The sequence below is a fragment of the Leishmania martiniquensis genome, chromosome 36, assembly GCF_017916325.1.
Source record: "Leishmania martiniquensis isolate LSCM1 chromosome 36, whole genome shotgun sequence".
Classification (NCBI taxonomy): Eukaryota; Euglenozoa; class Kinetoplastea; order Trypanosomatida; family Trypanosomatidae; genus Leishmania; species Leishmania martiniquensis.
Genome location: NC_090171.1, coordinates 1990224 through 2015314, shown reverse-complemented (window position 1 = coordinate 2015314; position 25091 = coordinate 1990224). Strand labels below are relative to the sequence as shown.

Genomic DNA, 25091 nt, shown 5'->3' with positions numbered 1-25091 from the left:
ACTACTTGTACGCCTGCGATACACCTTCTTGACCGTCCCCGGCTTCTCCCCTCCCACCTGCACCTGCACCTTGTTGCATTCATGGAAAAAAACGACCCACATAACAACTTCTCAATAGCCCTCCCCCTCCCCTTCTCCCGCCTCCCAGACAAAGAAGAGCCGTGTGCACAACGGGGTCGGCATCAGCTCGTGCGGCAATCGGTGGGCACTTTGCGCGGTGTTTTTTTTTCTGCCTTTCAGCAGAGCGCCTCTCTTTTGTGTATTCTGGCGGCTCTGTTGCGGCGGCTAGCAGAACTGTTTCAGCCCGCGTGCAGCTATTTCACACGGTGTCTCCCCCGCTCTCCTATGTCTCGGTACGTTCCGCCTCATCGGCGTCAAGCGGCGTCATTGTCTTCAGAGGACCTCACCTCTACCAACTCGGTGGCGTTTCAGCAAGAGGCATGGCGCGCCTTGGCCCGCAGCATCACTGGTGTGGTGAACAGGGTGAGCAAAGACAATTTGGAGCAGTCAGCCGTGGAGCTTATCCGTGAAAACCTCGTGCGCGGCCGCGGCTTGTTCGCTCGTAGTATGATGCGCACACAGCAGGTGGATCCGGATCTCACCCCTGTATTGGCCGCCCTGACGAGTCGCATTAACAAAGACCTTCCAACGGTCGTTGAGCTGCTGTGCAGGCGCCTAGCAGTGCAGTGGAATCGTGCGTATCTTCGGAAGGACTGGCGCTACGTAGAGAATGCAAGCCGCTACCTGGGGTGGCTGTTCCTGCTCAACGTTGTGGAAGTGGACATCATCTATCAGCTGCTGCTGAAGCATTTAATGGCCGGCAGGCGGAGCGATGAGGACATTGATCAAGCGGCGAAGCTGTTTCGGCAAACGTTCAGGTTGATGTGGCTAAAGGAGCGGCGCTCCTTTCATGAACAAATCCTAACCCCCTTTCGGGACTTGTTGGCGATGGATGACGAGGAGTGGCGCCTGTCTACCCGGTCCCAGACGGTACTCGAGTCGTGCCTGAAAGAAGTGCAGGAGTGGGAGCGACGTAAGGAGAATGAGGAGGCCATCCCAGCGTTCCTTGTTCTCTTTGACCTGGAGATGCAGCAGACACATGAGCTGGACCTGGACGCGAAGTATCCAACGGAGGATGCGCTGGACCGGTACGCCTTCGATGCCGAGTACGACCTTCACGAGGAGCAGTACGAGACCATGCGCAAAGCACTCCTCGGGGAGGACTGGGAGGTGGAGCTGCTCCAGCAGGTCGCCGACGCCGAGGCCGGTGAGGATGAGGAAGGGGGCGGCGAGGCGGACGGCGAGGCGGCCGATGGCCCATCTGCTGGTGCTGCTGCGGCTGTCTCCGAGGCCGCATCTCTGCCCACCAGTGCGGACCTTGACGCATCCAAGACCCTTATAGACGCTGAGGAGCGTAAGCTCCGCCGTGAGGTGTACCTGGCGATGCGCAGCAGCATCCGCGCTGATGAGGCAGTGCACAAGATTCTACGACAGATGCAACCGCAGACGGAGCGAACCATCTGCTTCATGGTGATTGAAGGCTGCTGCGAGGAGCGCGCGTACCGCAAAATGTACAGCATGGCGGCGGAGCGGCTGTGCAAGAGCAACGCCCGCTTTCAGGCCTTCTTTGTAGAGGCGTTTCACGCTCGCTACGAGAGCGCGAGCGAGCTGACCTTGAAACAGATCGAGTACACGTGCAAAGTATACAGCCATCTGCTGCGCACCAACTCGGTTTACTGGAGCCGCTGCTTGAGCTGCCTTGATATTCTCGAGAACAACGAATCGCAGCGACTTATGATTCAATATCTCTTCAAAGGAGTGGCAGAGGAGATGGGCATGTCGGGGCTCATGGAGCGATTTCAAAAGGATGAGGAACTACGCTGGCACACTCAGCGACTGCTCCCACTGAACCAGGGAGCTGAGGCGCTGAAGGGCGCCGTGAATTTGTACGTGGCGATGGGGCTGTCCGAGATGACGGCACCGCTACGAGCCGCGCTTGAAGAAGAACGGGCGGCGCACAAGCGTGCGCGGGCGGATTATGAAGGGTAGCGCAGATATCAGCACAAACAGTCTCAACTTCGCTCTACTTTTGCTGCGTCTGCCCTCCCTCCCTCCCTCCCTCCCCCCTTCCCTTCTATCACTTCGTGCATAGGCGTTTCCCCTCGGTGGCCGGGAAGTGTGAGGTCGATGACTGTGCATGAACACGGCGAGTCAAAGGGATGCCGATTATGGTGGCCGTGATACGGGGCATGCCGTGCGAAGTGCACCTCAACCCCCCGGCTCGTTGTCTGTGTTCCTTTGGTGTGTGTATGTGTGCTTGTGGGTAGGGAGGAGAGGAAAGGGAGCTGTGGCACGTTCTGTTTGCCACAGATGCGGGGTCACTCGCTGCAAGCTAGACCTGCTCGCGGTGCCTTGTCGGAAGCGCTGGACTCCTCCTCGTTCGCCGGTGAGCGAGTCGGCGGCACACTGCACCGCTGACTCGAGTGACACAAGACATGTAAAACAGCTTTGCCTTCTTTGATCGGTGCGCCTTGGCCCATGAATAGCCGTGTGGGGTGTCTACTCGCATAGGTTTCTTCTATTCCTCGTTGCACGTCTTTCTTTTCTTCGCTGTCTGGCTCATGCGGACTGCGCGAGCCCTTCAGCCGCCTATTCTCTGCGGGCAACACAAAATCGGCACGGGTACTCTGCTGCACCCCCATCTCTTCTCCCTCCTTCCCTTTTCCTTCATGTAAACGAAACACGTTTTGATCTTCTCTTTGAAAAGAACGACTGCCAGCATACGCACCCGCGCTCGAAGAGTCGGAGTGTCATTCTTCCCACAACCATAGTGGCTTCTCATAGTGCTGTACCAGACGTTGCTATTATTTCTTTTCCCCCGTTTTCGTTCTGTACTGTCATAATTGATTCTCTCCACTTCCTATCTCTTCTTGTGTGCTGTGCGCGCGCGCGTGTGTTCGTGTGTGAGCCATGACGACAAACCTGAAGGTTAGTTCGTGCCGCAGCTTTCTGCGCGTGCGCCCCTTCACGCCTTCCGAGGCGAAGGTGTGCCCCGAGGACTGCGCCATCCCTCGCGGCATCCTCGAGTGGGACGGTGATACTGTCATATCTGTATGCGACCCGCAAAACTACTTCGAGGTGCGCCGCAACGCCATTTTTTCGGTCGGTGAAGTGCTCTGGTCCTTTCAAGAGCCAGGGGATGCAACGTCGAAGTCTGCGAAGAAGCAGAGGCCTGCTACTCAGCAGGATGTGTACAACCGCGTTGTGGCACCAATGATACCGGCGATCGTCGAGGGGTATAGTACTGCCTTCTGCGTCGCCGGTGCTAGCAGCAGCGGTCGCTTCTACACCCTCTACGGCAGCGAGCCTGAGGGCGCCAATCGCGGTATTTTGCCACGCTTCGCGGAGGACATCCTCACCTTTTTTGAGAAAAATGCGCAAAGCAACAGCTCCCTGAGCGTAGAGCTCGAGGCGGTGGACATCTCCGGCGAGACGTACGTCGACCTCCTCGCCGTGGGCCGTCCCGGGAGCAACAAGGCCGCTGCAGATTCATTGAAGCTGCAATCGACGCCCAGTGGACCAAGGCTGATCGGCGTCAACAGTGTGGATGTGACGAACGCGCCCGAGCTGCTGAAGACAATAAAGCAACTCCACCGCATCGTAGAGAAGCGAAACTGCACGCACACTGTTTCCTTTCGCTTTACGGAGACGTTCGAGTTCGAGGACCCGGAGAACGCGAACCAGTCTGTGAGCAAGTCGCGTCGCGTGCACGTCCTATTCGTCCTCCTGCGGAACATGCCACCCGCCTTTCGTCGTTGCATCGATGTTGCCGTCGAGCATGACAGCGGAGAGAATCCCTTGGCGAAGGTGCCCGTGCGCGAGACCGCCTTCACGAAGCTCTTTCCGTCGCTACTGCAGCAGGGCTTTCATCTGAACATGATCTCGTGCGTCAGCCCGTACTATGAGCACATGCGAGAAGCCATCAATACGCTGCAGTTCAGCGCCCAGGTGAAGCAGCTGAAGGGAAAGCCACCGTTGCTCCAGGACGAGAGCTTTGTGGAGATGCGCCGGCTAGCGGACGAGGTCAAGGACCTGAAGGTGGAGGAAAGGAAGACGAATGAGGCGTTGTCGGTCGTCCAGAACGAACTGAACGCGCGCGAGGTGGAGCTGATGACGCAGGAGGCCAACTATAACAAGGTGACAAACAGCATCCTAGAGCTGCAGCACGAAGTAAAGCTGGCGACCATCGGCCGCAACATGGAGGCGGAGCGCTCGAATCGCGTCTGCAAGGAGCTCAACACGGAGCTCAACATGAAGCGGGCGGAAATTAAAGAGTTTCAACAGCTGCAGATGGCTGCCGACGCGTCAGCGAAAAAGCTGATGCGGGACGCCGACGATGCAAAGGTGCGCGCGGAGGCGATGGAGTCCAGGGTGAAGAAGCAGAAAGAGAATATGACCATCTACGAGCAGCGCCTCAGCGAGTACAGGGAAGAGGACGAGCTGACAGAGAGGATTGAGGCCTTCAACATCGCCTCACCCGATGAGCAGCGGAACATTCTCATCAAAGAATCTGAAGAGAAGAAGAATGCGGACCTCGAGGTTCACAAGATTGAGCTGGATCGATCCGCAGCAAAGACACTCGACAGAACCAATGAGCGCATGCGTGCGATTCAAGCAGAGTACGACGAAGTCTATAACGCAGCTGCCCCGACTCGAGAGAAGGAGAAGCTGGTGGCGGAGATCGCCACGTATGAAAGAGAGATAGCCGAGGCGGAGCAGGAGATCCGCCGCCTGCAAGAGGAGATCGACAAGAGGAAGACGCAGTGCCAGTGCACCCTCATGTAAAGCGGTACTTGTTTGCGCTCTCTCCTCTGTAGCCCGAGATGGAAAGCACTCTGTACGCACCTGCGCCTGGGCGCCTACTTCCTTCCGAAGTCCCCGCTGCCCTCGCAGGGAGACCGCCCCAAACTTGCCAGTGCCGGATCCGCTGCGTTTCTTCTCCCCTTCGTTGCTCGTCACCTCGCGTCTCTTTTTCATCGATGGGATGTCGTTGGGCCATCACCTCTCCTAGGCGTTCTCGCGCGGATGGGCGTAAATGGAATCCCGAGTGCGACGGGGGGGTAGTGCTCGGACGCTCTCGTTTCGTCGGGGTCATGGTTTCGGTTCCTCCCCTCCTTCGGCTCTCCTTAGCAATGCTCTCCGATTCTGGCGCGGACGCGCCCAAGGGACAGGGCAAGCAGGAAGGGTGGAGTCGCCCGCGGGCGTGAGTGTCTGGCGTGTGACTGTGTCGTTGTCTTTGCCCTCTTTCACTTCCGCTCCCCCCTCCCTTTCACCGCTAACACCACCACCGGTTGACGTTCGTGACGGCGCTCACCACAGGTGTTGCCTTTCTCTTCCTCTTTTCTTTGCTTGCCTCTCCCTCTCCCCGTCGCTTGCTGTCTGTGTGCTCGTGTATGTGTGCAAATGGGGTTGTGGGTGGTCCTTTTTGCTTGCACCAATGCGCCCTAATGCCGCACGCCGTGTTTAGGGTGCCCTTGCCACACATCGGTCGTCTCGTCGACCTCCTCTCTCTCTTTGTTCCGTTGCTTTGTGTCGCTTTTAGCCGCCGCTGCTCCTGAGCTTGCAGTGCAGGCCTTTTCACTGTGCCGTTGTGCGCGTGCCGGTTCTGCGAAGGGTCTTCTGCTTCTCGATCTCCTTCGCCCCTCCCTTTAAGTTACGAAGACCTCTTTCGAAGAGGCGTGTGTGTGTGGAGGGAGGGGGGAGGAGAGGAGCCGCATAGGCCCAGCCAACAGCAGAAAGCGCAGAACGGCTGCCTTCTGTGTGCCTTTCCTTTCTTTTTTCTCTCGCCCGATTCGGTCTAGTGTGAGGAGTGCGTTTGCTCGGCTCCTTACCCCCACTGACACACAGACTTACGGACGATGGCAGCGCTCCTCTTCTTGCCCTCATGAGCGTACCTGACGCTTTTTCTCTTCCTTACTCGCGTCTCGAGAGCGGCTACACGCATTGACACACCCGCACGCGCGGACTTCCCGTAGACCTCTTTTTTTTTTGCTGGTGGCTGTTGCTGCCGCGGCGTTTGCTTTTGCTGGAATGCGTCAACTTCTATTTGACTTCCGTGATGTTATGTCTGCCTTGCGACAACGCCCTTGGTGACCTTGCGAATGGCAGAATGTCGTGGGGATCACGTGCGCCTGGGGACACGCCTCTCATCCTCCGTCTCACGTACGTGAACGGCAGAAGGGGCTGAGATTCCTTCCATGAGGTAAGCGCCCGACCGCCGGGCGTGTCGTGCCGCCTCCTTCGGTGTCCTCAACGGTGCTTTCCTCTGTTCAGTTGGGCTTCGCGTTTCTGAAGAGGCCACGCCCTCGAGAAAGAAAAAAAAGACAGCGCCCGGCCGCGATGGAGGATGGGTGGGGCGCTTGAATGGTGCGGCACTCGCCTCGCTCCTGGAAGCTCGGTCGGATATTGTCGTCTCATTGAGGGCCGCTCGGAGTGCTCGGGACTGCTATGGTGCATATCTGTCGTTTCACCACCGAAGTCGGTTGTGCCTATTCGTCATCGACCATCTCATCCTTGCACAGACTCTTTCACTCTCTGCCTCCAACGCTACCCACACTGCTCTCTCTCCCCCCATCTTCTCCATACACTACCCTCTTGTGTTTCTCTGCTTTATCACTGCTGCTGCTGCTGTGGTGGTGGGACGATCCTGCGTCACCTTCAACTGTGCCTTCGCGCGATGGCAGCGCACGTGTAGCCGCATTGTTTTGTTCTCCTGCATCTCTTCCCTACACTCTCCTACGCGCCTTGCAGATTGCTTACGATTGCCTGCGTCGTGGAGCCTCTTTTGCTGCAGAGTCACGTACGCCTTGTCGGTCTTATCGCCACTTGCACCGCTTTTCGTACACACCCGTCCGCTCGTCGCCACCGCCATCGTCCCCTCCCTTTCCCTCATCTCCCTGTCGTTCTAGGTTATATCTGTTTCTTCCGGCTACTTGCTATTTCGCAAGGGGAGTGCCGGTGTGTTGGCGTCAGTTTTCGGCGCCCGTATCTGAGCATCGGGCATCCGCACGCACGCCAACACGCACAAATTACTTCGAGCGCGCTACTCGGCTCCGTAGTGTTCGCCAGACCAGCCCTCCAGAGAAGCCTCTTTTCGTCAACTCTTCCCACGATGGTCCAGCTTTCGTTCATCGAGGAGATCAAGGACAGGGCATCGCGCCTTGTTCCGACTCCTTACATGGAGATAGTGGAGGAGTGCACCGCACCACATCTCCTCATTCCCACCTACGAGCACGTCAAGTTTCTCTGTGAGACGGTGAACAGGAAACCTGAGGCCGTCTCTGACGTTGTCCGGGCACTGCGGCGCCGTATCGCGGACTCGGATGTCGCCGTCAAGCACCTGACAGTGCAGCTGCTCGAGTCCATGATCAAGAACAGCTCCACATCGTTCCACCTCGAAGTAGCGTCACAGAAGGGTCTTTTGCGCGATCTCGTCGCTGTCGCGTGCATGCGGCCGACAACCGGGCGCGCAATGCAGGCGAAAGAGGCAGCGCTTTTGCTGACGCTGAACCTCAGCATCTGGTTCCGCGGCCACCCTGCCGAAGAGAGCTACATCCTCACAACACTCGCCGATGACGTTCGCAGCCAGATGGGGCCTAACTGCTTCGAGGGCCTCGAACCGGAGCGCAGCGCGCGCATGCGGGTCCAGGTCGGCACCTCCAATCGTCATCGAGAGCGGTCGGAGAACCGTACGGGCGATGCCCCGGACAAGCATGCGGCACGCGTGCACGGCCATCGCCACGACAGGCGTAATGTCGTGGACGCCATTCCGATCGACCTTCCCACCCCAGAGCGCATCTCCGCGATGCTGGATGCTTGCATGGCTTTCTCTGAGTACGTGAACAACGCCGAAATCAATTCGGAGGTGCACTTGCGTGATGACGATGTTGTGCAAAGCTATTTGTCGCAGGTGCGTGAGGATCACGTTTATGCCACAATCCTATTGTCTTCGAACCTGCAGCTCGATCGAGACTTACTGCGGACTGTCACCGACAGCCAATCAGCTGTACTGGCCAAGGTCGAGAGGTTGATGACGCGCCCCCGCGTGGACACCGCAGCGGAAACGCAGCCACCGCTGCCACCTGCGCAGCAGCCGACGTTAGTGAGCGCCGCTGGTGACACGGACCAGGGCGAAATCGACCCTCCCGCTTTGCAAGCGGCTACAATTCCACCACGCGCGGCACCGCCGCGCGCTGAGGTGTTGGATGGAAATGTTGGAGTGGCGAGCAGCTCTCCGGCGCCGGTAGCCGAGTCCACCGCTGTCGCTGCTCCCTCAGTAGAGGACTTGTTTGGGGATATGCAGTCTGCACCGCAGGCGACAGCGTCCATCTCCATGCCACTCGAGCCATCAACAGTAGAAATTGTGCCGATCCCTGTGCCACCTCATGCAGCGCCGCATGAAGAGACTGCCACCCCTACTGCGCCAGCGGTAGGTGACGTCGCGGCAAGCGCGCCCGCTCCTCTGGATGCCGCGGCCCCGCCCTCACCCACGCATGCAGAGGTGATGAAGAAGGCTGAGACGGAGGCCGAGGTCGAGCTTGTACAGCCACAGTCTGCTGCTGCGGAGTCCGGAACGGCGGTGGATGCTGCACAGGTTACCACCACAGCAACCGCGATTTCAGCTAAAGACGAGGATGACTTTGATGCGTTCCTTGAGGGTCGCACAGGCAACTGAGAAGAAGATGACGCGGCACATGCCGGCGAGCTAAGGCGTCTGCGGCACTCTCTTGGCGTTGTTCCCCTCATAAAGTTTTCGATTGCCCCGTCTGATCTCAGAAGTGGGAGCTGCGCATGTTGCTGTGAGGGGGAGGCGCATGCGGTGCTCTCTGCGTGCCTCTCTCTCTCTACGGGGGGGGGTGCGGGGGGGGGCTGAGGAGGAGGCGGCACGAGTGACATCTGTGTCGTTTCACCGCTTTCCGGTGTGTTTTTCGCCCGCCCTCTCCTTCCCCTCCTCGAGTATATATCCAAATATATATATATGCAACGATGTGCTTTGGTCATCTCTGCACGAACCGCGACCGTTTTTTTTTGCATTTTGTTTTCGTGTCTTCACTGGCATATGGGCTTTTTGGTCAGACCCCCCTCCCCTTTTCTCTCGCGCCGTGTCCGACACTGCTTTAGCCGTCTGCCGCGCGGCTTTCTTCGTTGTGTTTCTCTCTCTGTGTATGTGTGCGTACTGCTGCTCCCCGTGCGGAACAACCTTCCGTCGGCTCTCATTTCTCCCCCCTCATGCTTGCGTGAGTTAGACATGCGGACATCGGTAAGTGTGGGTGCTTAGTCGGCCTTTACTGATTTACTTCTCCCTTCCCCTTCTAGCTACTCACGCCCATCCACAAAGGCCGCAGATGCACGCGCTCATAGACTTCCTCTTGCACACAGATATACACCCACCGCCATGATCGCACGTGTATGATACGCAGGGGATGTCCTCTATATCGCCTTTCTCATCCTTGACGTAGCGCCCCGTCTTGTATGGTGCTCTCCCCCCTCAATCCTTCCTCCAATAGGTGTCACGTCAGCATGCTTGGATGCACCTCTCCTACTCTCAGGCGATTGATTCCTTCCGTGTGCTGTTGCCCCTTTTTGTTTCTCTCGCTTCCCTCTTGCGATCCCCGGTAATGAGGAAACGCACCTGTGCATGGCAGCGCAGAGGGGTGCTGCACCCCACTCCATAGTGGTAATGGTGGTGGCGGTGTGTGCAGGGGCGGGAAGGCCAGGCAGCGCTGCCTCCCCTCCTCCTCCCCCGATACCCGGGCCTGCGGCAAAGAGCACCTCTGGAGGCGTCATGGCCTGGTGCCTGTCGACTAAGGAGGTCAGGGCAATGCATCGCTGCTGCCGTCTGCGGCCAGGCCTTCCACTGGGGTGCGCCGGTGCTACCTGCGTGCTGCGGCCGAACCTGAGCGTGCCTCGAGCATCCTTCGCCCAGCCTCCACACTGCTCACCGATGCCGGCATCCTGAGCCACCGCCGAGGGACGCACCACGTAACGATAGGGAACCGCGCAAGCGTCTGAGAGGCGACGCTGGGGGCGAGTGGGCTGAGTTTGAGTGAGCGATCGTTCTGAGAAAACTGAGTGGTGCGCATTGCTGCAAAAGTGTGTCCACAAGGCCACTTCGCACGACCAGGCGAGGAGGGCCGGCGCACTTGGCTTGCCGGGTGTAGTGGATCTCGGCTGGTATTATAGGCACCCCCTTAAACGCGTCAAAAAAGAAAAGGTATCCTCATGTTGTTGCCAGGCGTACGCGTATTTCGTGTCTCTCACAAGTAGCAGCCGCAAATTTCATCGAACTCATCGTGACCGCCCCCTTTGATCCTCCCAAGTCATGTGCCTTTCAGAATTGCTGCTCTTCATGGGCAACAGGAGGCGACAAAGCTGGCGGCCTATGAGGGGTAAGAGCCCTAATCTTTGCTATCACGTCATTTCGCCTTCTCCTGCCAACCTTTCCTCGCCCTTTTTCAGCTCTCCTTCCTTTGGTGTGATATTGGCTATTCTGCACCCACCGTTTCTGTGCTTGAGTAGTGGAGAAAGCTTGCCATCTCCTCCCTTGCTGCGGCGCCTTTTACTGGGCCAGCTCCCGATTTTTTTGCTTTGTGCACGTCTGTCATTGCCTGAGCTGGTCAGCAAGCTGTGCGCCATCTCGCCTCTCTCTCTGCTTTCTAATTGGCCACGAACACGAGCAGCCTCATCATGTCGACGCCTCCGAGCTATGAAAACCTTGCCAACGTGGTGAAGGACTACCTGACAAAGGGCAGCGATGTGCGCGGATGGCAGCTGGACGCAAGTGAGGATGGAGCGCCCAAGCGGCTTAACGGGTATCCCTTTGCCAGCGCCAAGGCCGTTGGTGTACACCTCTCTTATGAATTCCCGGAGTACCACATGACGTTGAGGTCGAAGGTGTCTGCTGCTTTCAAGTCGTGGCGAGAGTACCTCCCTACCATCATCTATAACACCAAAATGAACGGCGCGTCAGGCAGGATTGAGGTAGACGCTGTTGCGACTACTGTCAAGGTGGCAGCCAACAACTCTGTCTTCCACGCCAGCTGCAAGACGTCGCCGTTGGACGGTTTTGTGACGGATGCAAACGTAACGACGCGTGTTACGGAGGGTGTGTACGCTGGTGCCTCGCTGCAGTACGACCCTAAACGAAGCGGTGTGCGTGATTTGACCGCTGTAATGGTTCGCTACGGGTGTCCTAACATCCGCAACGGTGATGTGCTTGGCATGTACAGCCTGCAGAGCGGCTTCTCAGTGAACTTGCGCATCCCCCTTCACGCTTACGTGGACGCCGCTGTCGCGGCGGAGCGGAGGCGCTTCATCGCCGGCGTGCAGGCCCGCTCACCTTGTGGCGCTCGCCTCATGCTCAGCGCAAATGTGAACGATGGCACGTTCACCGTGACCGCTATTCGCAACATGAGTGACATCTGGAAGGTGACTGCGACGATGACGGCCCCGTGCGCCCGCGGCGGGTGCGACGCTGCGCCACGGTTCGGCCTGAAGTTCACTCACATGGACGCCTGCGATTAAGGTCGAAGCTGGAACGCCATCGGTTTAGCGCCTGGCAAGGACTGTGTGAAAAGAAGCACGACGTGTGGTGCGAGTCGGAGGGAGTAGAGGGGGTGGGGACAGGGAGACGCTGCCCAGTCGACTCGATCGGCCAGCGCGGAGCTCTCCTGGCAGAGAGAAGCAACAATCAGGCAGAGCGCCCGTTGGGGGGAGTCCGGCATCGCAGAAAACTTCTCCTTACAGCACCATCGCCATCACCAGCACCCCCATCATCACCGCCTCTATCGCCATTACCCCCCTTTCGCTTCCTCTTCCCTCTCTCGCTTGGCCCGCTCAATTCTCAGTCTTCTGTGATGTCGCTCGTGCCCTCTGTTCATTGCCCATGCGCACTGGTGGCGTCGACTGGCCCCGTGAGAAGTGGTTAGGGCCACTGCCGTAATTCCTTCCCGAAAGAGAGCGGTAAACTAAACCACCTCTGATGAGACCCAAAGGCAGAGGTGTACGCCGCTGCTACGAACTGAATCGTGAGTGGCACTGGTGGCCACCATCATGTCTGCGTCCTGCTTCACTGTCGCTCTCTCCGCACCCTCTTTGCCTAAGTCTTTTTTCGAGAGTGCACCATGACAGACGTCGAGACGGCAAGGTGGAGAGGGGGGGGCACAGCGAGCGAGCGCTGCGGTGAGTAGTGAGGGGAATGCGGCACTGATGACTGAGAGCCAGGCTGCATGGGGGACAGTGCGGAGTGCTCGAAAGGAAAGCAGTAACACGTCTCTGCGGGTCGAATGATACGCTGGACACACACATATATATATGTGCCTCTGAGGGTGTGTGTATTGTGTACTCGACCAGCTGTGCGGTGCAAGAGAGGTAGAGGGAGGCGTGCGGCAGTTCTCTTCTCCAGCAGTCTTCCGGAGCCCTTTCGTGGCCACGCCCGCCTTGTGATTGAATCGCCGTAATGTGCACGTGGACATGCCCGCCACCCGGATCTCCTGCTTTTTCTTCGTCCCTCTGTTCTTTACTTTTCCCTCGGTATCACTTCGTTTTTGCTGCTGTGAGGGGTTTTCTCGGAGGAGGAGGCGGTGGTGCAGACATCTCCTTCTGCACCCCCTTCCCCTTCCTCCCCTCCCCCCACACACCACCGATGGCCTTACCACGCGTGATGCTGCGACTGCGTGAGGGCGGCGGAGCTCAGGTCGGGGACGCATCCCAAGGAAAAAAAAGCACGCGATCAGGGCACAACTATCTATCTATATATACGTGTCATCACTCTTATTCTCTGTGTTGAAAGTGGGGCGGAGGCTCTTCGCGCTGCTTGTTTTCGTGTGCGCTTGCTTCTCTTCTGCATTGCTCGCGTTTGCACCTCGCAGCGATGCCGTGGGCCCCTCAGCTCCGACGCCCTAATAGCTGCTCAGCCGATCCTACGCCGAACTGTACTAAACACCATCCAGGCCGGTACTGTCGTCGCCGTGCCGCCGCCGTCGCACCGGCACATTATCAGCAACGCCACTGGTGAGCGTCCTTCACAACGCCTTCCGTCGTCTACCTTCCCTCCGCAATTGCTGACCATCGGATATCGAGGCCACCTTACACGGTCTGCGCATGGCTGATCTCAGCGCGCGCCCGCTTTTTTTTGTTTATCGTCCTATACAGTCTTCGGCAGCGGCAATACCATGGGCACTCTTGCAGTCCCGGCACTCAAGTACGCTGAGTACCAGCGTGCGGTAGCCTAGACAAGAGCTGTGGGCGCCCGCAGCGAAATGCTGAAAGCTTTTGGGGCTGCTAGCGGCGCCCTAGCCAAATCCATGAGGCCTGAAGCTGCTGCAACTGAGCGTCGAGACGTCGACAGCACTGTCGACGGAGAGAGGCGCTGTTGGTGACCGTGCATCTTAGCCATCCTTCTTGAGAACAGTAAACTCTTCTCGGGCCAAGCTCGTCAATAGCGAGGGGAAATTACTGTGGAGGTTAGGCGCGCCAAAGACCCTGATATGGCAATGCTTCAGCCGCAATTGGTGCATCCACAGCGCCGATCTTACTGGACATTCGACGCCCTCGAGAAAGCGAAAAGCTCGCCGCTCAGGCAACTGGCGCTGGGGCTCGGTGGGGCGCCACAGCAGCGGCGCTGAAAAGAATGTCTGGGGCTCCCCCGCCCCCTCCAGACAGCCGCACACACACACGAGCAGATTCCTCTTCCTTGCCATACGTCCACGCAGTGGTGGAGGCGGTCTGCACGCCTGACGCATGCAAGCACACGATAATCGCCTGCGGCCTTCTCATCCACACACGCACACACACCTTTTCCGTGCCTCTCTTTGGCGCTGGCGTATCACTCCTTCTTTCTTCTGGCCAAAGTGAAGAGGGGAACGGCAAAAGAAAACAGAGAGACCTAAACAGCGACGGAAAAAAGTGGGAGGGACAAATTTCTCGTGTTACAGGTGTGCCAGCTCCGCTAAAGAAGTGAGAGCAGCGCTCGACCGCTCTCCTCGATGCACACGTGTGGCGTCGTCGCAGAAATTCCGGGTACCCCTGACGCATGCAAGAAGCCGTCGTCTTTTTCATTTGCTGTGTGTGCGCGGGGGCGGGGGCAGAGGAAGGAAACGCTGTACAAAACACCGCGGCGCGTTGATTAGCGAAGCACCGCCATCGACCTACCGTTGCGCTCAACTGTGTTTGTGCATGCCGCACTACTGCGTGCGGGCTTCCTTTCATTTTCCTCAATATGGATTAGTGGTCATCGTGCATCTTCTCCCTTCACCGCTTTTCACTCTCACCGATACTGCTGTACTTTCTTTTACTTCACACTACATGGTGCTCACACTGCCCCTACCGATACAATCTACGCCTTTGAATCATCAGCGCAGTTTAGGTGCCTTCTTTCGGTATTCCGCCACCTCTCCCTCCCCCCACACTTCCTCCTCTCCTCTTCGCTCGTCGCCATGACCGCTGTGGAGTCTGGCTCGAAGGTTCTCCGGATGAAGGAGAGCGATGCGCAGAAGCTGCTGGCGATGCGCTGCCACATCGGCACGCGCAACCAGAGCAGTGCGATGAAGAAGTACATCTACGGCCGCACGCCCGAGGGCAGCAACATCATCGACTTGCACATGCTGTGGGAGAAGCTGATCCTTGCTGCGCGCGTGATCGCGGCTGTGGAGAACCCGAAGGACGTGTGCGTGTGCTCGTCCCGCCTGTACGGCACGCGCGCCATCTACAAGTTCTCGCAGCACGTGGGCACGAGCTTCCACGGCGGCCGCTTCATCCCTGGTACGTTCACAAACCAGATCCAGAAGAAGTTTGTGCAGCCGCGCGTGCTTGTCGTGACGGACCCGCGCACGGACCACCAGGCCATCCGCGAGGCGTCGCTGGTGAACATCCCCGTCATTGCGCTGTGCGACACGGACGCGCCGCTCGACTACGTGGACATTGCGATCCCGTGCAACAATCGTGGCATCAAGTCGATCGGCATGATGTACTGGCTGCTTGCGCGCGAGGTGCTGCGCCTGCGCGGCACGATTGTGCGTTCTGTGCCGTGGGAGGAGAAGGTGGACCTCTTCTTCTACCGCGACCCCAACGAAGCTGCGGAGGAGAAGGCCGCTGCTGCCGCTGCCGCGCCCGCCGCCGAGGCGGAGGAGGGCTTCGGGTGGGTGGAGCGCAACGACGACAACGCGTGGGAGGCGTAGGGCCGTGCGGAGATGGCGTAGACGAGGGGTGCAAGGCAGGTCGAGTCGGAGGCGTTCGGTCGCAATCCTTTCCGAGTTGCTCCCTCTGCGCACCAGCCTTTCCTCGCAGTAGCTTTCATCGCTTGCGCTCGTTCTGGCCTAGGGAGGCTAAGGTGTGCTCTACGCACACAAGAGGCGCTCTTAGCCAACGCAGTTTTCTCATCTCTTTTCTTTTTTTCTTATTTAATCGTTCCCCCCTTTTCGGCTCCCGCAGGAGGAGAAGCGCTTGGAGGCTGCTCGACGTCGCGTGCGTAGTGTCTGACGTTCGACGAGGGAATCGGCCTTCCGACAACGGTATGCTCTCCGCACCGCCCTCTGAGGCGGAGACCAAGAGCGGCTCACGTACTTTTTTTTTCATATCATTCCGAATCCTCACACACAAAAAGAAGCGGACAGAGGAAATCCTGAAGAAGGGGATTTCCTTCACTGACGTGCAGTCGACGGAAGGCTTCGCTTCAGCGCCGCAGGGACGCTCTCATTGAAGCACGGGTAAACGGGGATGGGGGCTCGAGTCTGGGGAAGCGCTCCATCAATCGGCTTTATGCGCCGACGACCACTTCCGCCGATGAAGAGAGTGTGGGGAAGGGAAGCTCAGTGGCGGTCGTGAACGCCCTTCCCTCCTCCTCACAAAGCGAGGCGTCAGGCATGGTGTGCTCAGCTGCTCTGCTTCTGCAGGGCGAGGATGCACTCTGCAACGTCTCCCCCCACTGCCTTCGTTGCCCGCAGTGGCCTCATCGCCTTCGCTTATTCTGCCTCGCCCAGTCTATTTTCTGCTGCTGCTCCATCTTGTTTCTTTCTCTCTGTACATGCACGTTGGATCGGTCCTCTTCCACAAGGTTCGACTCTGCTGGCGCGACGCTTTTCTCGGAAACCGTTGGTCATCGCCTCCATACATCTCTCTCTTCAAAGGGCAGGGAGGATTCGTCCGTCTGTGTGTGTGTGCATCTGCGTCTCTCACGGAAACACCGCCGCGCATCCCTCAGCTTTGGGTAGTAGCCGCACATCTGCTGTGCTTCTTCGGTCCAATAGTCTTGCACACCATCTTTTCTACACGACGATGGCTCATTCGCTGTCGTGCTCTGGCCGCGTGTGTCGCGGTTGCTATGGCGAAATCGCGGAGATCGTGACGCATGTGGACGGCCTCTACATGCTGCAGACAAAGAGACAGGGAACAGCGCATCAGCTGAACGTCATCTGGCGTGCTCTGGGTGAACAGCTGGAGGAAATGATGATCAAGAAGCGTTCTGGCATCGTTCTGGACTTCCTGCACGCTAGCATCAAGGTACAGCGAGTCATGCTCTTTGACAAGTCCACTGCCACCGAGCTGAAGCCGCAGCTCGTGCTGCTGCCAGACTTTACATCAAAGTTTCATCTCAAAAACGTGCTGGAAATGCGAGACGCACACTATCACGCCACTGTAGCGGACACGGTCAGCTACGTCACCATCGCTCGCCTCGTTGGCACAGATCGCTTTGTCGTCGAGGCGGCCGTGAAAGACTCGGTGCGCGAAATCGGCAAGTACCTGCAGCGCAACGCTGCCGCGACGCTGACTATCGACATTGGCGTGGGCTTTCTGGAGTTCCAAGACCGGTCGTACCGGATGAAGTGGAGCCCGGAGTTCCTTGCGCGGCTGAACGCAGCCGAGGTGGTGAAGCCGTACGACCCGCCGTCCATGACGATCGGCGGGCCTACCGCACCTTGCCGCTTCCAGAAGGGATGCACCTCGGAGGGCCTGCTGCAGACTCAGGTTCGAGACACCGTGCTGTCTGAGTCACGCTTGACTGCAGCAGAGATGAATGATGGTATGGGCAGCTCATCCTATCGTAGAACCCACTGGTGAGCGCCGGGGAGGGAAGGGGCACTGGAGCGACACGTGCCGCATTAGTAGCCTTCACTTCCCGTAGCCGTGCTTACTGATGGCGACGCTAGCACGTGCCAACGAGCGAGGGTGGCGAGCCCACAAAATCAGCAAGAAGGATGCAGAACCGTTCCTCTCCGGATGCGGCTCCTTCACATTACAGCTTTGTTCTCCTCTTGCATTGGCATCGTGCCTTTCTATTGTGCCTCCTCTGCTGAGCTGCCCAACGCCTCTTTGGCGTGTATGTGTGTGTGTGTGTGTGTGTATGCGTCTCTCTTTGTTTGTGAAGGTGGTTAGTTGGCATCTATGCCATGGCGGTACACAGATGCTGCATGTACATTAGACTGTGCTGTATCATCGAGGTGAGTGCGCATGCGTTGAGTCGTCACCACCCATGCCTCTGAACAACGTATCTCGATGGCGCATCATTCATCTCCTTCATTTTCGACGCTTCAAGGTGCACGCGCGGCCGAAGTAAACGGCATTGTGCATCCAGCGAGGAACTGCCTCGCGCCAAGGGCACCTTTCGAGTAATACAGTAGGCCGCTGGTCGCTGCTAGGGATGAGGTCCTTGCCTATCTTGTGAGCCTTCCCGTGAACGTTTTTTGAGGTCAAGTAGCGACTCACCAGGTGTGCGCCACAGTGTGTACGTCGCCTTGCCCTACGAGGGGGGCGGCCTGTGACTAACCTCTCCGCGTTGCCTCGGGTGAGCGCATCATGTCAGTTCTGTCTTTTGCATTCGTTTCTCTTCTATGTGAGTCACTTTTCTTGTTGTGCTGATGCCTGCGCGTGCGCTCTTCTCTCCTCCTCTTGGTGCATCTCTTTGCTACTCGCGCTTGCGTGCGTACTTCATATTCATTGCTGTCCCCCACTCCCTGCCTCACTCACGCACCCGCGTGCGCTTCGACTCACACACACACACACCGGCGCATTCACACGCTTGCTTCGTGGTGGTGCGCATACGTGAGTGTGCATGTACCGAAGATCACGGCAGAGAAATCCGTCCATTTCGTTTAGTTGATCTTCGCTCGTTGTCTGTCTGTCTGTCTCTCTCTCCCTCCCTCTCTCTCCCTCTCTCCCGCCCTCTTCGCCATCGCTCCCCGTCGCTTTGTCGGCTCCAGACCCGCGTATTTCTCATAAAGAAAAATGCAGGGAGGTGCCCCAAACAACGCGAACTCCTACGTCGGATACCAGCGCGGCTACCCGCCCCAAGATGGCATGCAGGGATACCAGCAGCAGGCGGCCCGTGGCGGTGGCGCCGGCTATTACCAGCCACATCCGATGGCTCCCCAGCCACCGCAGCCGACAGGCCCCCCGCAGGCACAGCCGGCAGCTCCCCAGCCACTCCAACAGGTGACTGCGCAACCGTACGGCGGCTACGGCCAGGCCTACGCCCAGCCATACGCCGCCCGCGGGGGCTACCAGCAGCCCCAGCCTCCGCTGCAGCCTCAACCCCAGCCTCCGCTACACCCGCAGCCACAGCCTCCGCTGCAACCACAGCTGCAGCAGAGCTACGCTTCTCGTGGCGGTTACTACCAGGGAGGGGGCGCCTATGTAGGCGGCGGCATGCAGCAGGGGTATCCAGGTGCCGCGCCTGTGATGGGTCGCGGTGGCTACGGAGCGGGCTATGGGCAAGGCTACTATCCGGCCCCACAGCAGCAGGGCTACTACAATCAGGGCTACACCCCGAACCCGAGTTTTGCGCCGGCAGCGCGCGGGGGCTACCAGGGCGGCGCGTACGGTGTCCAGCAGCAGCAACAGCCCCAGTCGCTACAACAGCCGCTACAGCAGCCGTTACAGCAGCCGCTACAGCAGCCGTTACAGCAGCCGCAGCCGCAGCAACAGCAGCCCTTAACCCAGCAGTACGGTCGGGGCGCCCGTGGTGGGCCTGGTGGGCCCCAGCGCGGCGGCCGCGGCGGTGGTCGTGGTCGTGGTGGGCGCATGTTCGAGTCGTACGCCGTCGTTCACCTTGACAGCTACGCGCAGCTGGAGGAAGTCGGTCGCAAGGGGGCGACGGAGACAATCGTCGCGCCGGAGGTGCTCTCTGCCATGCGTTCGCGTGGCCGCGGCAGCACGATCCGCGTGCTCGTCGTCATCCAGAAGAAGTACGCTGCCGCCTGCCTCTCTATTCCACGCGGCCCCGAGGACACTCTTCTATCAGAAAAGACGGCTGAGACTTTCATGGGGGTCTCGTGTGTTATTGTTGGCCATGCTGAGCGTCTCATTGATCTGGGGAACGGCGCAGCCATCCAAGGCCCCGTGTTCACCACGTTCCGCTCTCTCATGATGCTGCTGACGCCCTTTGATAAGCCGAAGACGACACCGGTGGAAGGCGAGCAGGCGGTGAGCGTGTATGCAAAGACCTACGACGAGCTGCTCGACACAATCACAAAGGATATTGCGACGTATGAAGCGGTGCTCACGGAAATGGCCGCCGACTCGGACGAGTCCACAAAGCTTTTCAGCGGTCTCATGAAGTTCACCGACAGCGAGGAAGAAGGCCAGCAGCAGGGTGAGAACCACGAGGAGGGCGAGGAACTGGAGGAGGCCCACAACGAGGGTGAGGAGGGCGAGGAAACCGAGGAGCGAAAGCCCGCGGCCGCTGAAAAGCCAGCCGAGAGCCCCGCCGCCCCGAAGAAGCTGGTAAAGCGCACGCTGATGTCGTCACCGCAAGGCATTCGCATCCTGCGCACGGCGCTCGCCGTCAGCAGCAAGCGGCAGATCTTCTTCGAGAAGATGGCGCCGCCGCCGCCGAACCCAGAGGGTAACCCGCTTAATCGCATCGAGTGGAGCGCCTCGCTGCGTCTCATTGATCCGCTGCTGCACTACCCGCTTCTGTCAGACTTAGTCTTTCAGTTTTTTGGTGTTCTCCCGGTCGGCGCGGAGGGCTCCAAGCCGGCGAAGGCGAAGGCGCAGGAGGTGAAAGTGCTGTGCGACGCCATCGCACGCTACGGCGTACAGCTAACCAGCTCCGCCAGCTGCGGCAACACTATTCTGGCCCTGTTGCACGCCATGGACCCGCAGCACGCCAAGGTCAGCGTGGCGGAGCGGGTCGCGGAGGAGTCGAACAGGAAGTCTGGCCTCAAGCGCGGCCGCGAGGGAGAGGAGGGTGACTCCAACGCCGACAGTGGAGCGCAGAAGGCAAAGACAGAGGAGGAGCCCGAAGCGGCACTGGAGACATCGGAGGCAAAGCAGGCCCCAGGAAGCCTGGCGGAATACAAGGTCTCCACCGCGCCGGTGGACTGGCATCTGTACTACGCCGTCGCCCAGTCGTGGTGCACTGGTGAGCAGCCGGTGCTGCGCCGCAAGCGTACGCGTTTCACTACGCAGGCACAGCTCGATGCCGACGCTGCGGCAGCGGAGAAGTCAGCGACGGTGGAGACTCGCTTACGCTACATTGAACACCACCTTGTCGGCTCCTTTGTTATGCGCTACATGATTCCCGTTTTCGCTGACGTCGTCCTCGCCGCGCTCAAGAACGCCACCAGCCGCAAGAAGAAGGACCACGATATCTTTGTGCAGAACTGCGAGACAATCCTGTCCACCATGGCAGGCGCGTGGTCGACCACAGATGCCAGCTTTACGGAGGGAAACGTCTACCGACACTTCTTGACGAGCCTTGCCAGCCGTGCTGTGCCCGACACCCCCATCGATGCGAACCTACACAAGCTGCTTGACCGCATCGTCAGCACCATCTTCGATTCATCCAAGGAGAAGTACCTATCTCACTGTGTGCAGGAAGCGCTCACGGTGGCTCGGCAGACAAAGGACGGTGGACGGTTCACGCTGCAGGTTGCGCGTGCATTCATGGAGAAATCTGACGACTCGCTCATAAACCTCGCCACCAGCCCCTCCGGCAACTACGTTGTGCGCCACCTGTGCGAGCAACTGACGGAATACGCGACGGGGAAGGTGGCCGCCGACACGGAGGTGGCCGCGGAGGCCAAGGAGATGGAGGCGAAGTATCACGCTTTCATGACAGCGAGCCTCCCGAAGCTCAGCAGAATCCAGTACGGCAGGGGTCTTGCCAGCTGGCAGAGCGAACAGGCTGCTCGCCTTGGTGCCGCAAGCGCCCCGAATGCGACGAGTGCTCCGAGTACGACGAGCTCTACCAACGCTGAGTAAGCGTAGCCGCCAAGCCCCTTCCCTCAGCGAAGAGTAATAGGTCCTTCCCACTTATAGACGTCGCTTCCCGTCTCTTTTTCTCGTTTTTTTTTCATTCTTCGCTTTGTGGGTGTTGCGTCGGCTTTGAGGTTTATTTCTTTTATGATTGCGTTCTCTGACTTCTGCGCTTCTCTTTCCTCGTGGGTGCCCCCTCCTCTTCTATCGGAACGGATTGACGCGCTCGCGTACGCACATCTCTACCTATCTATCTATATAGATAGATGGATAGATATGAATATCTGTCGGTGTTTGTGTCGGCGCGAGGTGTTACCACAGAGAAGAGATGAGACACAATAGCTAATGAAGCGAGGAGTTCAGCTCGAAGCTCCTTTCTTTGACCGCACGGAGAACTGAGCACGTAAGTAAGTGCGCAAGTGGTGGAAAGATTCACGTGATCAACTGAAGGAGAGTCGTTTTGGGTTGTGTGTGAAAGAACGGTGATAGCGTATACGACAACAGCGCACAAACACAGAGGATAAAAAAAAGAAAAGCGTCTAACGAACACGTAGGCAGTGTGAAAAGGGGGCACAGTAGCGGCAGTTGGCCCTGGTGCCGCCGTCTATGAACCGCCTGTAATGCAAGCGAGAAAACGGAAAGGGAAAAATGGGTATGGGCGCATGATATGATTGCACCGCTCTCTCTCTTTTTCTGGGCGACCCTTCTTTGGCATTCCGTTTTTCTTTTATTTTTTCTTTCGAAGTCTGCGCAAGAAGCTGATGAAACGACAACTGTTCGCTTCGATGGCAGAGAGTGAGAGAGCGAGAGAGGTTAGGGGTATTGTGTAGCACACGTGAAATTGCGGCAACTTTTTCGCACCGCATGTGGCCGATATCTTTTTCTTTTTCTCTCCTCTTTCCGTTCTCTCCCTCTCTCCTCGGTACGCAGCTGTGAAAATCAGGAGGGCAAAGGGAGACCCGAAGCACAGAATAAGAAGCTTCCCCCTCCTCCCCCTTATAATTTCGTTGGCTCTCGTATTGCTCGTACTGTCTTGTCGTTCGATGCACGTATGGTCTGTTGATCGTGTGCTGGCGTATAGGGGTGCGCTGTTGGCCAACGTGCTGGCCTTCGAATCACCCTCTGTGGCGTTGGAAGCCCTCCCCCCGCTGTGCATGTGTGAGCCTCTGCGTAGCGTTGATAGGCGTCTTTGCCCATCCTCCTCCAAAGTAGAACGAGCAGTTACCAAGCCCGCTGGTATGGGCACCTGATCGGCAAAGGGCACCACCTGTCGGCTCTGGCCTTGTCTCGGAACGCTCGAGCTTGCACTTGTGGGGTGACGTGGGTTGGGAGGAGGTGGTAGTGGGGAGGATGCGTGCTTGCGGTGTCTCTGTGGTCGCAAGTGCGTTTTCTTTGTAGTTGGCGTCTTCTCCTTGGTACTGTTTTGCCCCCGGTAGTGTGGCCCTTTTATCGGCGTTCAGACCTCCTTTCCTCACCCTCCCCCCTCTCGTCCTTCACTGCGTCACCCTCCTCCACCGTGGATAAGGTGTTTCGCCGCTTTCACGTGATGTTGGATGAGGCGAGAGAGAGAGATTGACGGCGCTGGCGGTGGCAAGAAGGTGAATGACTGTGGCGCGTGCAGGCACACATCACTCCCATCCAGCGTCGAAGAGACTGCCAGTGGGGTGGGGGAGCGGTGCAGCTGTGTGTACGCTTTACTGTGTGCCGTTATTTCTTTTCTAGAGGATTTTGTTGTACAGGGTGGGAGGAAACGCCAAAGGGTCCCTTCACAAACAGCAAAGAGGGGGATGAGGGATGTCTCATGGGGTGCGCCGGAGATGTGGTTCTCTTTTTCTGTTGTGCTTGTGTGGCCCTAAGGCGCTAAACGTGTGCGCCACGTTGAAGTCGATAAAATTATCCAGCAAAAATAAATAAGTAGGATGCACCGTTCAGGGGGTGCGGCGGAGGACAAACGAGTAGCTTTTACACGTCGCTGTCGCGGGTCGCTTCAATCCTGCGATGATGCCGATGTCGTCAGTCGGGTTGGATGTCTCTCGCATTCCCCCCTTTCTCTGCGCGGACACGTTCTTTTGGGGTCTTATAGCTCATTGAAGGCGTGCGCGCGCACTTGTGATGCAGTCGCGAGGCGCATCTAGGCGCGCGGGTGCTTCTGATCGCATCCATGAGGGCGGGATCATCTGCTCTCCTGTTATCTTGCTAGATCTACTCGCCCCCTGACGGCTTCCACACACACACACACACAAAGTGGAGGTGTGAAGGCGTGCGGCTCGTGCTCGGGCTGTTTCCTTGCTGAAGGAGCCGGAGACAGCGGCCTAAGTGGAAGTTACGGTAGGTAAGCCGTCGCGTCTACAGCGCTGGAGACACCCCGCGCGGCTTTCGAGGTGTGGGCACGTTTATCGAGGAACACGATCCACACGTTCGGCAGTCCCTGCACCCGTCTCTCTCCTCCCCCTTCCCCGCGAGGGCACGCGCTCCTGGCCGTCGGGTGAAGTTGTTTTTTTTTGTGTGTGTGTAGTCTGGCGCTGCTTCATCCTTCCTCTGTGGTGTTACCCCTTTTTTCCTTGAGGTTTTATTCCTCTCCCGACCCCTACGCTGCATTGTGGGCGTGCTCATTCGAACGCGGGTGCCCGCGACGACACCACCTCACACGACGTAGCTCGTTCACGGGATTTTCGTTTCGCAGCATTGATTCACTCGCTGCCATCTGGACTCGCCCACGTATTGTTTGGCGGGTGCCAGCGTGTGTGCTGTAGCTGCGCGGAAGTGCTTAACTTCTGCCTAGCGTCACGGTGGGCCTCCATCCGTGCTAGCCGCGAGCGACATCCAGGCCGACGACACGGCAGCGACGCCGTCGAATATATATATATATAGCAACAAGGTGAAGGGACGACCACGCTTACGCACGAAAGCTTCTGCATACCTTAAGAGAAGAAAATGGACGAGGCGTATTCCCCGGACAATATGGAGTACGAGTACGAGGATGAGGAGCTGGTTAGCTGGATCACGTGGTTCTGCGACTTGAAGGGGAACGAGTTCTTTTGCATGGTCGACCGCGAGTTCATCACAGACGACTTCAACCTGACTGGATTGGCGCCCATAGTGCCATTTTACCACTACGCATTAGAGCTCATTCTCGATGTGGAGTCGATGGAGAGCGACGGACTCACGGAGCAGCAGAAGCGTCTTGTCGAGAGCTCTGCGGAGATCCTCTACGGCCTCATTCACGCCCGCTTCATTACCACTGGCCGCGGTCTCAAGCTGATGGAGGAAAAGTATGTGCAGGGTGAGTTCGGTAGCTGTCCCCGCGTCTTCTGCGAGGGCCATGCGCTGCTGCCGGTGGGTCAAAGTGACGTGGTGCGAGAGAGCTCCGTGAAGCTCTTTTGTCCCCGTTGCGAGGATATCTATCACCCGCGCTCGGTTCGTCACCGCAGCCTCGACGGCGCCTTCTGGGGCACCACTTTCCCTCACCTGCTACTCATGCAGCTGCGCGAGCGAGGGGTGTCGATCCCGCCGCCGAACCAACAGTACGTGCCGAAAGTGTACGGGTTCCGCGTTCGCAAGCCCGGCGCGCCTCTCATAGCTAAGGTGGCGGAGGAAGAGGAGACCGGTGCTGTCCACACAGGCGCAGAGGACGCGCTGCGCAGCCCTGAGGCGGGGGCTCACCAAAAAGACGAAAAGAGCGTTGTCGCAAGGCTTAGCGCCGTGGCTCAGCGGCCCTCCGCGGAATCCTCCAGTTGCGCTAGCTCCAAGGTCAAGGCAGAGTAAACAGGTGCTCGCAACGGCATAGATAATAGCGAAAGAGAAAGGGGAGGCTCTCACACACACGCACAGACACACGG

At 58.3% G+C, this 25091-nt stretch overlaps 7 protein-coding genes across 7 annotated transcripts; all 7 read left to right on the top strand.

Moving 5' to 3' along the window:
• Window positions 1-345: 345 nt before the first annotated feature.
• LSCM1_00548 (uncharacterized protein) lies at window positions 346-2049 on the top strand (the record flags this gene model as incomplete). The annotated part of the gene is made up of 1 exon (XM_067318197.1): window positions 346-2049. The coding sequence occupies one exon, from the start codon at window positions 346-348 to the stop codon at window positions 2047-2049; it is 1704 nt and encodes a 567-aa protein (XP_067174302.1).
• Window positions 2050-2970: 921 nt separating this feature from the next.
• On the top strand, window positions 2971-4845 carry LSCM1_00547 (uncharacterized protein; the record flags this gene model as incomplete). The annotated part of the gene is made up of 1 exon (XM_067318196.1): window positions 2971-4845. The coding sequence occupies one exon, from the start codon at window positions 2971-2973 to the stop codon at window positions 4843-4845; it is 1875 nt and encodes a 624-aa protein (XP_067174301.1).
• A 2326-nt stretch (window positions 4846-7171) lies between these two features.
• LSCM1_00546 (uncharacterized protein) lies at window positions 7172-8734 on the top strand (the record flags this gene model as incomplete). Its single annotated transcript, XM_067318195.1, has 1 exon — window positions 7172-8734. The coding sequence occupies one exon, from the start codon at window positions 7172-7174 to the stop codon at window positions 8732-8734; it is 1563 nt and encodes a 520-aa protein (XP_067174300.1).
• A 2012-nt stretch (window positions 8735-10746) lies between these two features.
• Window positions 10747-11583, top strand: LSCM1_00545 (uncharacterized protein; the record flags this gene model as incomplete). Its single annotated transcript, XM_067318194.1, has 1 exon — window positions 10747-11583. The coding sequence occupies one exon, from the start codon at window positions 10747-10749 to the stop codon at window positions 11581-11583; it is 837 nt and encodes a 278-aa protein (XP_067174299.1).
• A 2912-nt stretch (window positions 11584-14495) lies between these two features.
• On the top strand, window positions 14496-15236 carry LSCM1_00544 (uncharacterized protein; the record flags this gene model as incomplete). Its single annotated transcript, XM_067318193.1, has 1 exon — window positions 14496-15236. One exon carries the CDS (start codon window positions 14496-14498, stop codon window positions 15234-15236), a length of 741 nt encoding a protein of 246 aa, XP_067174298.1.
• A 1096-nt stretch (window positions 15237-16332) lies between these two features.
• Window positions 16333-17115, top strand: LSCM1_00543 (uncharacterized protein; the record flags this gene model as incomplete). The annotated part of the gene is made up of 1 exon (XM_067318192.1): window positions 16333-17115. The coding sequence occupies one exon, from the start codon at window positions 16333-16335 to the stop codon at window positions 17113-17115; it is 783 nt and encodes a 260-aa protein (XP_067174297.1).
• Window positions 17116-24186: 7071 nt separating this feature from the next.
• On the top strand, window positions 24187-25017 carry LSCM1_00541 (uncharacterized protein; the record flags this gene model as incomplete). Its single annotated transcript, XM_067318191.1, has 1 exon — window positions 24187-25017. The coding sequence occupies one exon, from the start codon at window positions 24187-24189 to the stop codon at window positions 25015-25017; it is 831 nt and encodes a 276-aa protein (XP_067174296.1).
• Window positions 25018-25091: the final 74 nt, after the last annotated feature.